The sequence below is a fragment of the Bos javanicus genome, chromosome 17 (genome assembly GCF_032452875.1).
Source record: "Bos javanicus breed banteng chromosome 17, ARS-OSU_banteng_1.0, whole genome shotgun sequence".
Lineage (NCBI taxonomy): Eukaryota > Metazoa > Chordata > Mammalia > Artiodactyla > Bovidae > Bos > Bos javanicus.
The window spans coordinates 65675420-65687641 of record NC_083884.1 but is presented as its reverse complement, the minus strand read 5'-3'; the positions used below and the strand labels follow the sequence as shown (position 1 = coordinate 65687641).

Sequence of the window (12222 nt, the reverse complement as noted above, 5' to 3'; positions counted from 1 at the left end):
TCCTAGAAACCACCCCACTCCCCGCCTTTCATTCGTGGGGTTCCAGTGTGGTGGACGTCAGGACACACCTGCTCTCATCCCCAGTCTCCCACCCTCGACCCCTAACCCTTGAGCCCAGGTCCTAGGTCTGGCCAATCAGAGGATCCCATTTCCCTGGCCACAGTCTTCCGTTCGTGGATGGGACCCACGTCTGTCCCGTGAGAGTTAATCACAGGAATTGCAGCCACTGTGTGTGAAGAAGAGCTTTCTTTTCTCCAGGGTTAATTACCTTTGGTTACCTTTCAGACAATGGAGAAGGAAATGGCAACCCACTCCAGTATTCTTGCCTGGAGAATCCCGTAGACAGGGGAGCCTGGTGGGCTGCTGTCCATGGGGTCGCACAGAGTCGGACACGACTGATGGGACTTAGCAGCCATAGCAGCTGCGCCTGGAGGCACCAGAAGCCAACACTGTGAGAGAGAATCTGCCTGAGGGTAAACCTGCCTCGGCAGGAACAGAGCTGAGAGATGGAGAGAAAGTGGGGGTGGGGGGGCACTGCTTGTTCACCTGGAGCCAGCTGTGTCTGAAGCTGTACCACAGAATTCTCAGTTATGTAAGCTGACACATTTCTCGTTTCTTGTTGAGCCAGTTGGAGTTGCACTTCCATCATTTACAGCAAAAGGCAAGACAAGCACCTACTGGATAAAGGCTTTTCAGATCCGGAACCTACTCTGTGGAAGTTCACAGCCCGCAGGGTGGATATTCAGATCCCAGAGAAATATCCCTCAACTAGAACTACCAAGGCAGAAAGGCAGAGAGCACAATGGCAAGAATTTTAACACCTGGCGTTTAATCTTGGTTAATCCCCATTCACACCTTCTTCTATCCCGGAAACACCACGCCCTCACCCTATTCTGATTTGGGGCTGGCTTTTCTCTCTTTGCCCAGCTCATCCAGCAGCCCAGTGACAGGCTGTCAGTTTAAGAAACTGGGAAGGAAACACACACAGGCCAGCTTATCGCGCTCCTGGGCTTTGTTCACTAGCCCGACTGTTTCCTTCGGATGGGAGGACGCCTGTCACCAGGTCACAGACTTACGTTCAAAACTGGAGCCTGAGAAGTAGCCACGTTGGAGGGTCTTGACCTGAAGTAGGTGAGTCTGGAGAAAAGAGGGAGGTGAGGTCAAGACTAGGGGGAGAGGAAAGTATTGTCCGGGAGCTATAATGAGCTTTAAGGGTCCACGAGCCCCTGAAATTACAGTAGTGTGTGTGTGTGTGAGTACAAGTAAGTCTGCATAAAGAATGCAGCTATGCTTTTAAATCATATTTTCAAAGGACTCCATCACCTCCAAAAGGTTAAGTCCCCCTGGTCTAGGATGTAGCCATCCTTCTGGGGGTGGATGTTTTAGTCTATTCAGGCTGCTATACACAAAGTGCCATAGATTACGTGGCTTATAACCAACAAGTTTATTTCCATCAGTTCCAGAGGCTAGGAATTCCAACATCAGGGAGATTTTGGTGTTTAGTGAGAGCCCACTTCCTGGTATACAGATGGCTGTCTTCTTGCTACATTCTCATGCGGCAGAAGGGGCGAGGGTGGTCTCTGGGGTCTCTTTTCTAAGCTTCATGGAAGGTCCACCATCATGGCCTCTTCCCCTCCCAAAGGCTCGCCTTTTTCCAGCATCACCGTTGGGGGTAGAATTTCAACATACAAATCCAGAGGCACACAAACATTCAGTCCACTGCAACGGGGAAACAAAAGCTGGAGTCATTATGTTACATCACAGTTTGACCCAGTGCACACGGCCAGCTTGTACCGGAGCTGGAAACTCATGAGCAGCCAGGGCTGAGCAGGCTGTGTGGCTGGGAGGATGAGACGAGGAGTGCGGCTCAGCGTCCTGCCCCAACCCCGATTCGCGCGTCTTTAGATTCCAGCCTGGATGTCCGCCTGGCCCCCAGGGGCCCCTGCTCTGCGCCTGCCCCCGATGGCGTCCTGGGCGGTCCCCTGGTGTGACGCTGTGTCTGTTTGCATCCGTTGATTGATGGCTTGGTGAAATACACACCTCAGACTTCACTTGGGCTACACCACGCTCAGAGAGCTTCCCTTGTCCTGACAAACCAGCCCCTCTCGCAGCTTCCCCGTCTCAAGTAAGGACAGCTCGCCCATCCCAGGTGCCCAGGTCAAAAGCCCTGGAGGCATCTTTGCCTCCCCACCGTCCCTCACACTCCAAGTCCAGTCTATAAGCAAATCCGGTTGGCTGGACCTACCTTTGACCTTCAACATAGATCCCAAATCTGCCCCTGCCCTCCCTGTCTCTTCTCTATCCGACCCACTGACTGTCTCTGACCTGACCCACTGAAATTGCTTCCTGTTCCTTCTCCCTTGCCTTCTCTTCTGCCTCTTCTCCACCCAGCAGCCAAAGCTGACCTTTTTAAAACACTGAGACAAGTCATGTCCCACCTCTACTCAAGACCACCCACAGACTCCCCATCCAACTCAGAAATTAAAAGCCAAAGATCTGTCATTGCCTACAAAGCCTCCCACTCTCCCCGCTTCCTCATCCCTTCTAGTCACTGGGGCCTCTTTGCTTCCTGCAACATGCCAAGTACAGGCTCGCCTCAGGGCCTTTGCACCTGCTCTGCCCTCTGCCTGGAATATTCCTCCCCCATAGATCCACACGGCTTCCTCCTTCAGCTCCTGCAGAGGTCACCTTCTCACGAGGCTTTCCATGACCCTTCCCTGTCCATTCACCATCTCCCTTCCTGGCTTCATTTTTCTCTGTGGCACTTATTACATCAGGCATCCTTTTGTGTTGGCCTTGCCCACTGCGTATGAGACCCTAGCTCCCTGACCAGGGATCAAACCTGTGCCCCAGCAATGGAAGTACAGAGCCCCAATGCACTAGACCTCTAGAGAAGTCCCTACATCAGGCATCTTAGCTAAGCTAAGTCACTTCAGTCGTGTCCAACTGTGCGACCCCATAGACGGCAGCCCACCAGGCTTCCCCGTCCCTGGGATTCTCCAGGCAAGAACACTGGAGTGGGTTGCCATTTCCTTCTCCAATGCATGAAAGTGAAAAGTGAAAATTTCCTTTTTGTTTCTCTCTCTCATGGGACTGTAAGCTCCAGGAGGACAGTTGTTTTTGTCTGTTTTCCTCACTACTAAATCCCCAGCACTAGAATAGTTCTTAGAACATAGGAGATACTCAGTAAATCTGTTGAGTGGATGGACAGATGGACCATATTGTTCTCTCTTGTTTCCCTGTCTTGCCCTCCAAACGCGAAGTTCCTCGCGGGCAGGCATGATGTTTTGTTCCCTGCTGTATCTATGAAAGTCTCATAGGGCTGGGCACATAAAAGCTGAATGAATGAATGATCAACTCCTTCCAATTGACGGATGAGGACACATGGATGCCAGAATGAGAAAGGGACTTATAAGGACATAGTAAGACACTAGTAGCCACCTCTAAACTCCCAAGTCCCAGGTCCCCTCCTGCCATGGCTGTCTATGGCTCCCCTGAGCCCATCCAGGCTCCCTGGCTGGAGCAGGGGAGAGGGTTGACCAAACTTTAACCCTGGGTAGCCCCTGAAAAACGCTAGGGTATTTGACTTTAAACGAATTCCTTAATATCACTTTGGGTTTAGGGCTCAGAGTCAGCAGTCCCATTCCCTGAGTGTGAGACCCTGGTCCACTGCTCACTTCCTGAGGCTTCTTTGTGTCATCTGTAAAATGGGAACTCAGATAAGAGTAGTACCTACCCTACCATGGGGGAACCATGAGGCTTAAACCAAATGAGGCATTGAAAGAGTTTAGAATGGGCCTTGATGAGTGCTCAAGAAAATTGTCAACTGCCCTGAACAGCAAAGCGCTGAGCTGGAGGAGAAAATATCCAATCCCTTTCAAGTTTCCCTTAGGTGAATTCCAGCTAATTGGAACCCGGCCGGATGTGGTTTTGGGTTATAATGCCTCATTTAAGTTTCTGGGCACCTGGATGGTTAGTGTGATTTTCCCAGGTGACACTGAGCATATTATCTGGAGAACAAAACTCCTTTCAAGGTCAGAAATGCCTGGAGAGGCACTGGGGCAGCCAGAGAGAGGCAAAATCGTGGGCCTCAGTCTGCTCTGGGCTCCCCAGCTTCCTGGCTGGAATTACACCCCTCGGGATCCTGCCAACCCCAAAGTTGAGGCTGATTTCAGTGGAGGGAAAAAAAAAAAACAAAAAACAAAAAAACAAACCCACCCTCCCTCACTTCAAGGCACTGCATCTCATTTGCTGGCAGGCTGCCATGAAGTTTTTCTAAGCTTGGGAATAAAGTGTGTGTGCCACCTAACCCTGACCTCCCTTCTCAGGCTTAGCTCAGCCCCATCTCCCTGCAACACAGCTGCATCTGACCCCCAAGAACCTTCACAACAACCCCGCTGGCCCCACTTCCAGAGAGATGACCTCCCCAAGGTCACCCCGGGGAGTTCGTGTGTTTCTTTCTACCTCATCGCCCTGCTCAGTGATCGAACCCAACACCATCTGCCCCCTGGATTTAGAATCTGCTTTTACAGATGGAGAAACCGAGGCCCAGAGCGACAGGGTAACTTGCTCCAAGTCACACAGCTGGCAAACGCTAGAGGGACTGGCTGGCCTCCAAGCCCAGGACTCTGGCCAAGTGTAACGTGCTGGCTGGGCTTAGGGTCCCCAAGTGAAACCCAAGGTTGAAGAGCATTGGTCCTGGAAGCTCCGTGCCTATGTCCTTGTTTGGCTCAGTGGCTCCTGACACTCGGTGCCTCTGGGCTGTCTCAGCCCTTCTGGACCTTGGTTCTGACCATCAATGACGACTTTGGCTATTAGCAAACCACCTTCCTGCCTTAGCCTCCTCCTCCAACACTCTATTACTATTTTGGTAAGACCAAACTTGAAAGCGACTCGATTTCTCATTAACATAAATTTAAATGTCAAATAGATAACTAATAAATAGAATAAAACCATTCCAACAAATAAAAGTCCAACCTCATCCCCCAAGTCTCACTAGACTCCGTTGCCTCCTCAAGGCTCCCCGTCTTCCAACAGAGGAGACTGACAGATGATTGGGGGGTGTTTAAGACCCTGCAGCTCTTACAGAAACTTTCTCCTTGAAGGGTTGAAGAAGAATTGAAAACTAAATAACTCAGCATCCTATGATTTAGAGACATTTAAGGATGAGTCCAGGTGCCACCTGACCTCTGTGGCAACACATTAAACAGCAATAAAGAATGCCATTTGTGTACATGAAAAATACACACAGACTGAACAGTATCAGTTTTGCAAAAATACCTCCAAACAAAAAGAGAAACATTAAATAATGGTCAGAGATTGGGAGGAGGTAGCCGATGAGCAGGGTGGTTGCTGGAAACACAGCATCTGTGTGTGGTTTTGAGAAAGGTCCCTTCTCTGTGTAGAAGCAGGCCTTAGGGACACTGCAAGGCTCGATAGGCAGAGTGAATGAATGAAGAAATAAATGAATGAATGAGTGAGACATGAGAGGGGGCTTGCATGGACCAGTGATGTTCATTTCCCAGGAGGACTGGTTGTGTGCCAAAATCTGTGTAAGCACTAACGTTTATTCTAAAATTTGGAGTTTTGGCTTCCAGAATGTGTTAGGGAAGAGCTCCACCCCAGTTATGAAGACCTCCCAGAGCGTCCCAGGCCAAAGCGAAGCTAATGACCTGGGATCCGAAGACAGGACCAGATGCCTGGCTGGTGGGGAAAATGGAGACATCCTTTCCACACCCCGTTTTCCTCCTTCCACAAATCTTGTCTGTTGACTCCTAGGTCACTGACATGCCCTGATGGTGGGCAGTGTGTGGGCAGCTCTGGGGCTTTCCCTCACCTGCATCTCGGCCATCAGCCTCGTCTCCCCTGCCTGGTTCCAGACCACCACCTTCTCCTTCGGTGTCCTCACCTACTGTTCCTGGCCTCAAGGTGACAGCTGGAACCAGAGCTGTGGGACCTTCCAGTCCCTGGATGACATTCCTGACTTTGCCTGGAAGGTGAGATGTGGTCTTGTCAATGTATTGCAGTTTTGAGGGCTCAGGAGCAGGGCATTCTCAAATGCATTAGCACAAAAAAAAAAAAAAAAAAAAAAAGCCAAGTTCTGCCCACCTCCGTTCCAACCTCTGACTCTGTAGGTATGGGGTGGGGTCTGGCAATGTGAATTTTAGCAAACACCCAGGATGATTCTGAAGGCAGCTGCTGGCCCACGCAGTGCCTTTATACAAATTAGGAAATGGTGCCCCTTCCTCAGGACACTGTACGGCCATCTGCTGGAGAATTACTATAATCAATAGGCATTTCTGTGCTGACTCCCTGCTCCTAGAGTTGTGCAGTGCACAACCTGTACACACCTGCCTGGTCACCCTCTAAGCACCGCTAGGTTTGAAAACCATGGCTAAGATGTCGAAAGTCTCTGTTTTGATGCGAATTACCAATTCCACAATCGGGACAATGGGTTGGGACACCCAGTTCAGCACCTCTAAGCAAGGCTGTGTGTGTGCTTAGTCCAGTCTGACTCTTTTTGACCCCAGGGACTCTTGCATCACCTGCACTGGCAGGTGGATTCTTTGCCACTAGGCCACCTGGGAAGCCCATCTAAGGAAGATTACACAGCCTTCAAAACCAGTACAAAGGTGCCTCTCTTGGTGACCCTGCTGTATAGCAGGTACTCAGTAAAGAGAAGGTGAAGGGGAAGTCGCTCAGTCGGGTCCGACTCTCTGCGACCCCATGGACTGTAGCCTACCAGGCTTCTTCATATAGTCAAAGCTATGGTTTTTCCAGTAGTCATGTACAGCTTTGAGAGTTGGACCATAGCAAAGGCTGAGTGCTGAAGAATTGATGCTTTTGAGCTGTGGTGCTGAAGATGACTCTTGCGAGTCCTTTAGACAGCAAGGAGATCAAAACAGCCAATCCTAAAGGAAGTCAACCCTGAATATTCATTGGAAGGACTGGTGCTGAAGCTGAAGCTCCAATACTTTGGCCACCTGATGTGAAGAGCCGACTCATTGGAAAAGACCCTGATGCTGGGCAAGACTGAGGGCAGGAGGAGAAGGGGACGACAGAGGATGAGATGGCTGGATGGTATCACTGACTCAACGGACATGAGTTTGAGCAAAATCAGGGAGATAATGAAGGACAGGGAAGCCTGGCGTGCTACAGTCCATAGGGTTGCAAAGAGTCAGACACGACTTAGTGACTAAAGAATAACAACAACAAAACAGGGATAATAATAGCACAGACCTTGGGGGGTTTCGAGGACTCAGCAGCTAATCAGTTAAGCAGAGGGAGTGCATGACTGCCCCACCCCAGTCGACATTGTCCTTCTCTCTCTTCCTGGCAGGTTTCAGCTGCAATGCTCCTTGGAGGCTGGCTCCTATTGGCTTTCAGTGCAATTCTCCTCCTGTCCTGGGCCCTTGCCCCCAAAGGCCTGTGCCCATGGAGGGGCAGTGGTCCAGTGCCAGGGGTACAGGCAGCAGCAGGTAACTTTGATGTCACATATAAGTGTTCCAGACATGTTTTGGAATGAATGGATGAATGAATGAGCGAGCCTATAAGCAGAGACTTGCCTCCTGGTTGAATTTCAGAGATAAACCCTACGACTGCAGACTATTCCTGATCCTTTAACTAGCCAGAAATTGGAGGTAGGGAATGATATCCTTAACATCACTCTCTCTGGCCCTTATCCAACCCCAATCCTAAAAGTTGTCCTCCTTGTTTCTCTCCTGAGCATCCACTTTGCATCATTTTTACCAGGACCACATATACAGTTGGGCAGGTTGTGCACTGCACAAGGGCATCCAGCTGAGGCTGGGGGGGCTGAGAGCTGCGTTTGCCCAGAAGAAATGTTGTTGTTTCTGTTGTTTAGTTGCTAAGTTGTGTCCAACGCTTCTGTGACCCCATGGGCTGTACCCGCCAGGTGCCTCTGTCCATGGAATTCTCCAGGCAAGAATACTGGAGTAGGTTGCCATTTCCTTCTCCACGGGACCTTCGCAATCCAGGGATCAAACCCGTATCTCCTGCTTGGCAGGTAGATCATTTATCACTGAGCCACCTCCAAAGCCCCCAAGCCCAGAGGGTTGCTTTTCTCTAATTCACACATCGGCTTTGGATGATCTAGCTCAGGACTCGGTGGTAACCCTCATCCAATTAATTCTCCACCATCTCCCACCTGGATTAGAGGTGACCACCTCACGCATCTCTCTGCTGCCACCCTTATCCCCTAGAGTCTGTTTGCCACACCTTGGCCAAGTGAGACTTGTTAAAACTGAAATCAGATCAAGCCACCGTGTCAGTGACTTCCTGTTACCCATGAGGCTCCACTGAGGAGGCCTTATTCCTTCACTGACCTCATCTCTTAACTGGCTTCGCCAGGCTCAGCACACGCCAGCCACATTGGCTTGCTTTCTGTTGCTCATAAGCACCAAGCTTGTTCCCTCTGCCTGGAATGTTCTCTTCTCAGATCTTCACAGCTTGCTCCTCCCACTTTATTAAGGGCACTGCTCAAATACCTCTCTCAGTGGGGGTCTCCCATGACCTCAAGGTAAGGGAGCTCCCCTCTCCTTAGAGTCTCCTTCCTCCTGCCTTGCTTTCTATTTTTTTATAGCCTGAAATATCTCATCTGCCTACCTGATTGTTGTGCATCTCTCTCCACGAGAACATCAGCTCTGCGAGGTCAAGGACACGTCTGCCTTGACATCACCAGCATCTGACACAGTGCTCCGCACATAGAGCTCACTAGATATTTGCCGAATCAATGAGTAGAGACACAGTCTTTGTCATCAGCTTTCACAGTGTCTAGTGGGGGTGGCAGTTATAACTCGGTGGTTATTTGGCACAATAGGATGAGCACAGGATGTAAGGAAAAACTCCAAGAGGGACCTGACTCAGTGTTTAGAGGGGGTGTTAAGGAAGGCTTCCTGGAAGAGGCGTCACTGAGATGAATCTGAAAGGATGAGTAGGAAGTTAACCAAATGTGGAAGGGCATTTCGGGTAATGTGAACATCAGGGGCAAAGGCACAGAGAGACAAGACAGCAAGGCACAGTCAAGGAACTCCAAGTAGACAAGTGTGGCTGAAAGGGGGCTGGAGGTCACGTGACTCTCCTGCGCTGGGACTGCCTCCAAAGTGAGGAGGTATCTGGTTCATTTGCTTAGTATCTCTAGTGCCTTCCACAGAGCCCCTGACAGTTTTGCGGAATGAATACACGGACGGATGGGTGGGTTGGTGGATGCGTGGAGTGGGGTGTGTGAGTAGGTGGGTGAGCTGATGGATGCATGCATCAGTAGATGTAATACTGAATATATGGATGAATGGCTAGATGGATGGGGAAAACGGATGGGGGAATGGATGGATGCAGGGATTGGTGGGGGGCATGGGGCTAAGTGGGTGGTTGGACAGATGGATGGATGAGTGAATGGATAGGTAGAGGAATGGAGAGCCTGAGTGGACTAGAAAGTGGTTGAAAGGGTGGGTGAGTAGGTGGACAGATGGGTGGAAGGCTGCTTGAGTGATAGGTGGATACAAGGATAGGTGAGCCAATGAATAAGTGAATGGATGATGGATGATGAGTGAGTGGATGGGAGGACTGGGATGCGAAGTCAGCCCAGGGCCCCTGAACCAACACACCGGCTTTCCTTCCTGCTGTCTCCAGCCATCGCCACCATCATGGGCCTGCTGGTTTTCCCCATCAGCTTGGCCTCGCCGTTCGCCAAGGAAGCCTGCGTAGCCTCCTCCATGTACCATGGTGGTCAGTGCCAGCTAGGCTGGGGCTATGTGACCGCCATCCTCAACGCAGTTCTGGCCAGCCTCCTGCCCGTGATCAGGCGGCCCCACGTGACTGAGGTCCAGAGGAGGACCATCTTCTTCTCCAGTGACACTGAGAGCATCATCCTTGTGCCAGAAACGACCAAATGAAAATATCTCAGGAGGAGAAAAAGAGCCCCGGCTAGAGTTGTATGAAATCACCACACACCCAGGTTCAAATCCCACCTCTGCTGCTTGCTTGCCATGTGGCCTCAGGCAAATCGCCTCATCTCTCTGGACCTCAGTGTATAACTTCTGTAAAATGGGGCGGGGGAGGGGGTTGAAATAATGCCTACCTCGGAGGGCAGTTATGAGAATTAAGATGCTGTGTATAAATAAAGCCCTTAGCATATGTTAGGCAAACTTTAGCTATTATTATTGTAATCCTGACCCCCGAGGATTGTGGTGAGCATAAACCTATTCATGAAAAGTGCCTGGGGGCAATTCTGGATCCATGGTCATCACTCAGATACTACACCTTTCAATGGGTACGTGCATATTCTCTCTCTCTTCCCTTCAGTTCTGTAACTCCTCCTCTTGGTGAATCTGGAAAGTATTCATTTTCCCATCAACGAGAGCGTCCCCTTATAAATGAGAGCTGGTCCAGTGTTGGGGTGGGGATTCGGCGGGGAGTGGGGTCAGGCATTAAGGACCTGTCTCACCCCTTCATGCAATAACCCCACTGATGTGAAAACCTCACCGTTACTTGGGGCACACGAGGCCCCTTGAGACCCAGTCCTGACCTCTCTCTTCAGCTTCTTTCTTGTCACCCACCCGACCCCGCGCCTCTCTCTCTGGCCGTGCTGACTTCTGAGCCCACAGTCCGTCTCTTCACAGCTCCACACTGCTCTCTCTGCCATGGGGTACTGGAGCCAGCCTGTCACCTTGGCCGATCATGACCCAGTACCCTGCTTTGGGAGCAGCACCTTCATCTTCCCTTCGGATGTGACCCTCAGCCACTTTCTGACTGCTTAGCCAATCGGGAATGGTCAGAATGACTGGTTCAGAGATGGGCCTGGGACCTGTATAAACCAGCATGGAGGAGAGCGGAGCCACGAGATGGACACAGATGGAGCGCTAAGGAGTTCACTTGACTACCTGGATCCAGCCACGCCTGCTCCCCCACCCGCAGGACCCATGGTGACAGGCAGCTCCAGGCTGGCATCCCTCTAGCTTGTGGCTGCACGGGAAGAAAGCGTGAGCCACTCTCTTCCCAGGGAAGGAAGCTGATTGGCCAGGAGTGGGTCATGTGTCCCCCTGGGGAGAGGGGGCTGTCAGCAATCTAGACTAGAAGGCCACAGTTATAATGTAGGCGATATAGTTTCCCAGAAGATGGGAGAAGTTGCTGGTCCTGGAATGGGGCAAGGATGCTGAGCAAGCGAAAAACTTTCAATGCCCAACTCCTCTCCTTAAGGGAAACTTGGTTATCCTCATTTCACAGAAGTGAAGACTGTAGATCCAAGAGACAGAGTCACTTGCCCAAAGTCACACAGCTGATTGGTGGCAGAGCTGGGATTTGAATCCAGGGCTGTCAGACTCTGTGATGGAGGCAGAATGCCATCTCTGCCCTGACCTAGCTCATCAAACTCTTTTGGTTTTAAACATTCAACTAAGACCATCTGTAAACAACAGTACTATATTATTATAGCAATTCTATTATTTTGAAAAACACATCGGCCACTGAGAATGCAGCCTGCATTCATCTCTCAGAAAATAAGGACTATAATTACTTTTACAAAATCACAGAATAACAGAATAAGGTAATAGAAAACCTAGGAAGCTGCCACATGGTGTGCAGATGGACTCGAAGACCCTTGGTATGTTTGAAGTGTCATCAGAAGCACGTTGATGGAGGTCAAGCTTGAGTGGGAAGATTTCAGGAACCCTAAGCAGCATACCCAGGTGGCTCAGACGGTAAAGGGTCTGCCTGCAATGTGGGAGACCAGGGTTCAATCCCTGGGTCGGGAAGATCCTCTGGAGAAGGAAATGGCAACCCACTCCAGTACCCTCGCCTGGAAAATTCCATGGACAGAAGAGCCTGGTATGCTACAGTCCATGGGGTCGCAAAGAGTTGGCCATGACTGAGCGACTTCACTCACTCACTCACTCACTCAAGCAGCATCCTCAGTGCAAAAAGCAGCAAGCAGATAGATGCCAACAAGAAGAAGCCCAAACAGCCTCAGGTCACCCACCTGTGCTTGAGATGAGCCGCCTCCTCTGTGTAATAACCTTACAACAGTCCCCTGCCATCCAAGTTCCTTAATCATCTCTCTTGACCACGCAGCGTGGCTAGGAGGATCTTAGTTCCTTGACCAGGGCTTTAACCTGGGCCCTCGGGCAGTGTGGCGTCCTAACCACTGGACCGCCGGGGACGTTCCCTTTCATTTTCTCTCTCAACAATTTCAGCAGTGCCAAAGGGAGC

The 12222-nt window shown here is 50.7% G+C and overlaps 1 protein-coding gene across 1 annotated transcript; it reads left to right on the top strand.

The window, feature by feature from the left end:
* Positions 1-258: 258 nt before the first annotated feature.
* On the top strand, positions 259-10370 carry LHFPL7 (LHFPL tetraspan subfamily member 7). Its single transcript, XM_061385184.1, has 4 exons — positions 259-1131; positions 5779-5996; positions 7340-7478; positions 9649-10370. Exons 2-4 carry the CDS (start codon positions 5796-5798, stop codon positions 9909-9911), a joined length of 603 nt encoding a protein of 200 aa, XP_061241168.1. The 5' UTR covers positions 259-1131; positions 5779-5795; the 3' UTR covers positions 9912-10370.
* Positions 10371-12222: the final 1852 nt, after the last annotated feature.

Excerpts from the sequence above, each read along its gene's own strand:
- LHFPL7 (XM_061385184.1), top strand. The coding sequence starts at position 5,796 with ATGGTGGGCAGTGTGTGGGCAGCTCTGGGGCTTTCCCTCACCTGCATC. Across the intron at positions 5,997-7,339 it reads TTCCTGACTTTGCCTGGAAG|GTTTCAGCTGCAATGCTCCT; the intron begins GTGAGATGTGGT and ends TCTTCCTGGCAG. Across the intron at positions 7,479-9,648 it reads AGGGGTACAGGCAGCAGCAG|CCATCGCCACCATCATGGGC; the intron begins GTAACTTTGATG and ends TGCTGTCTCCAG.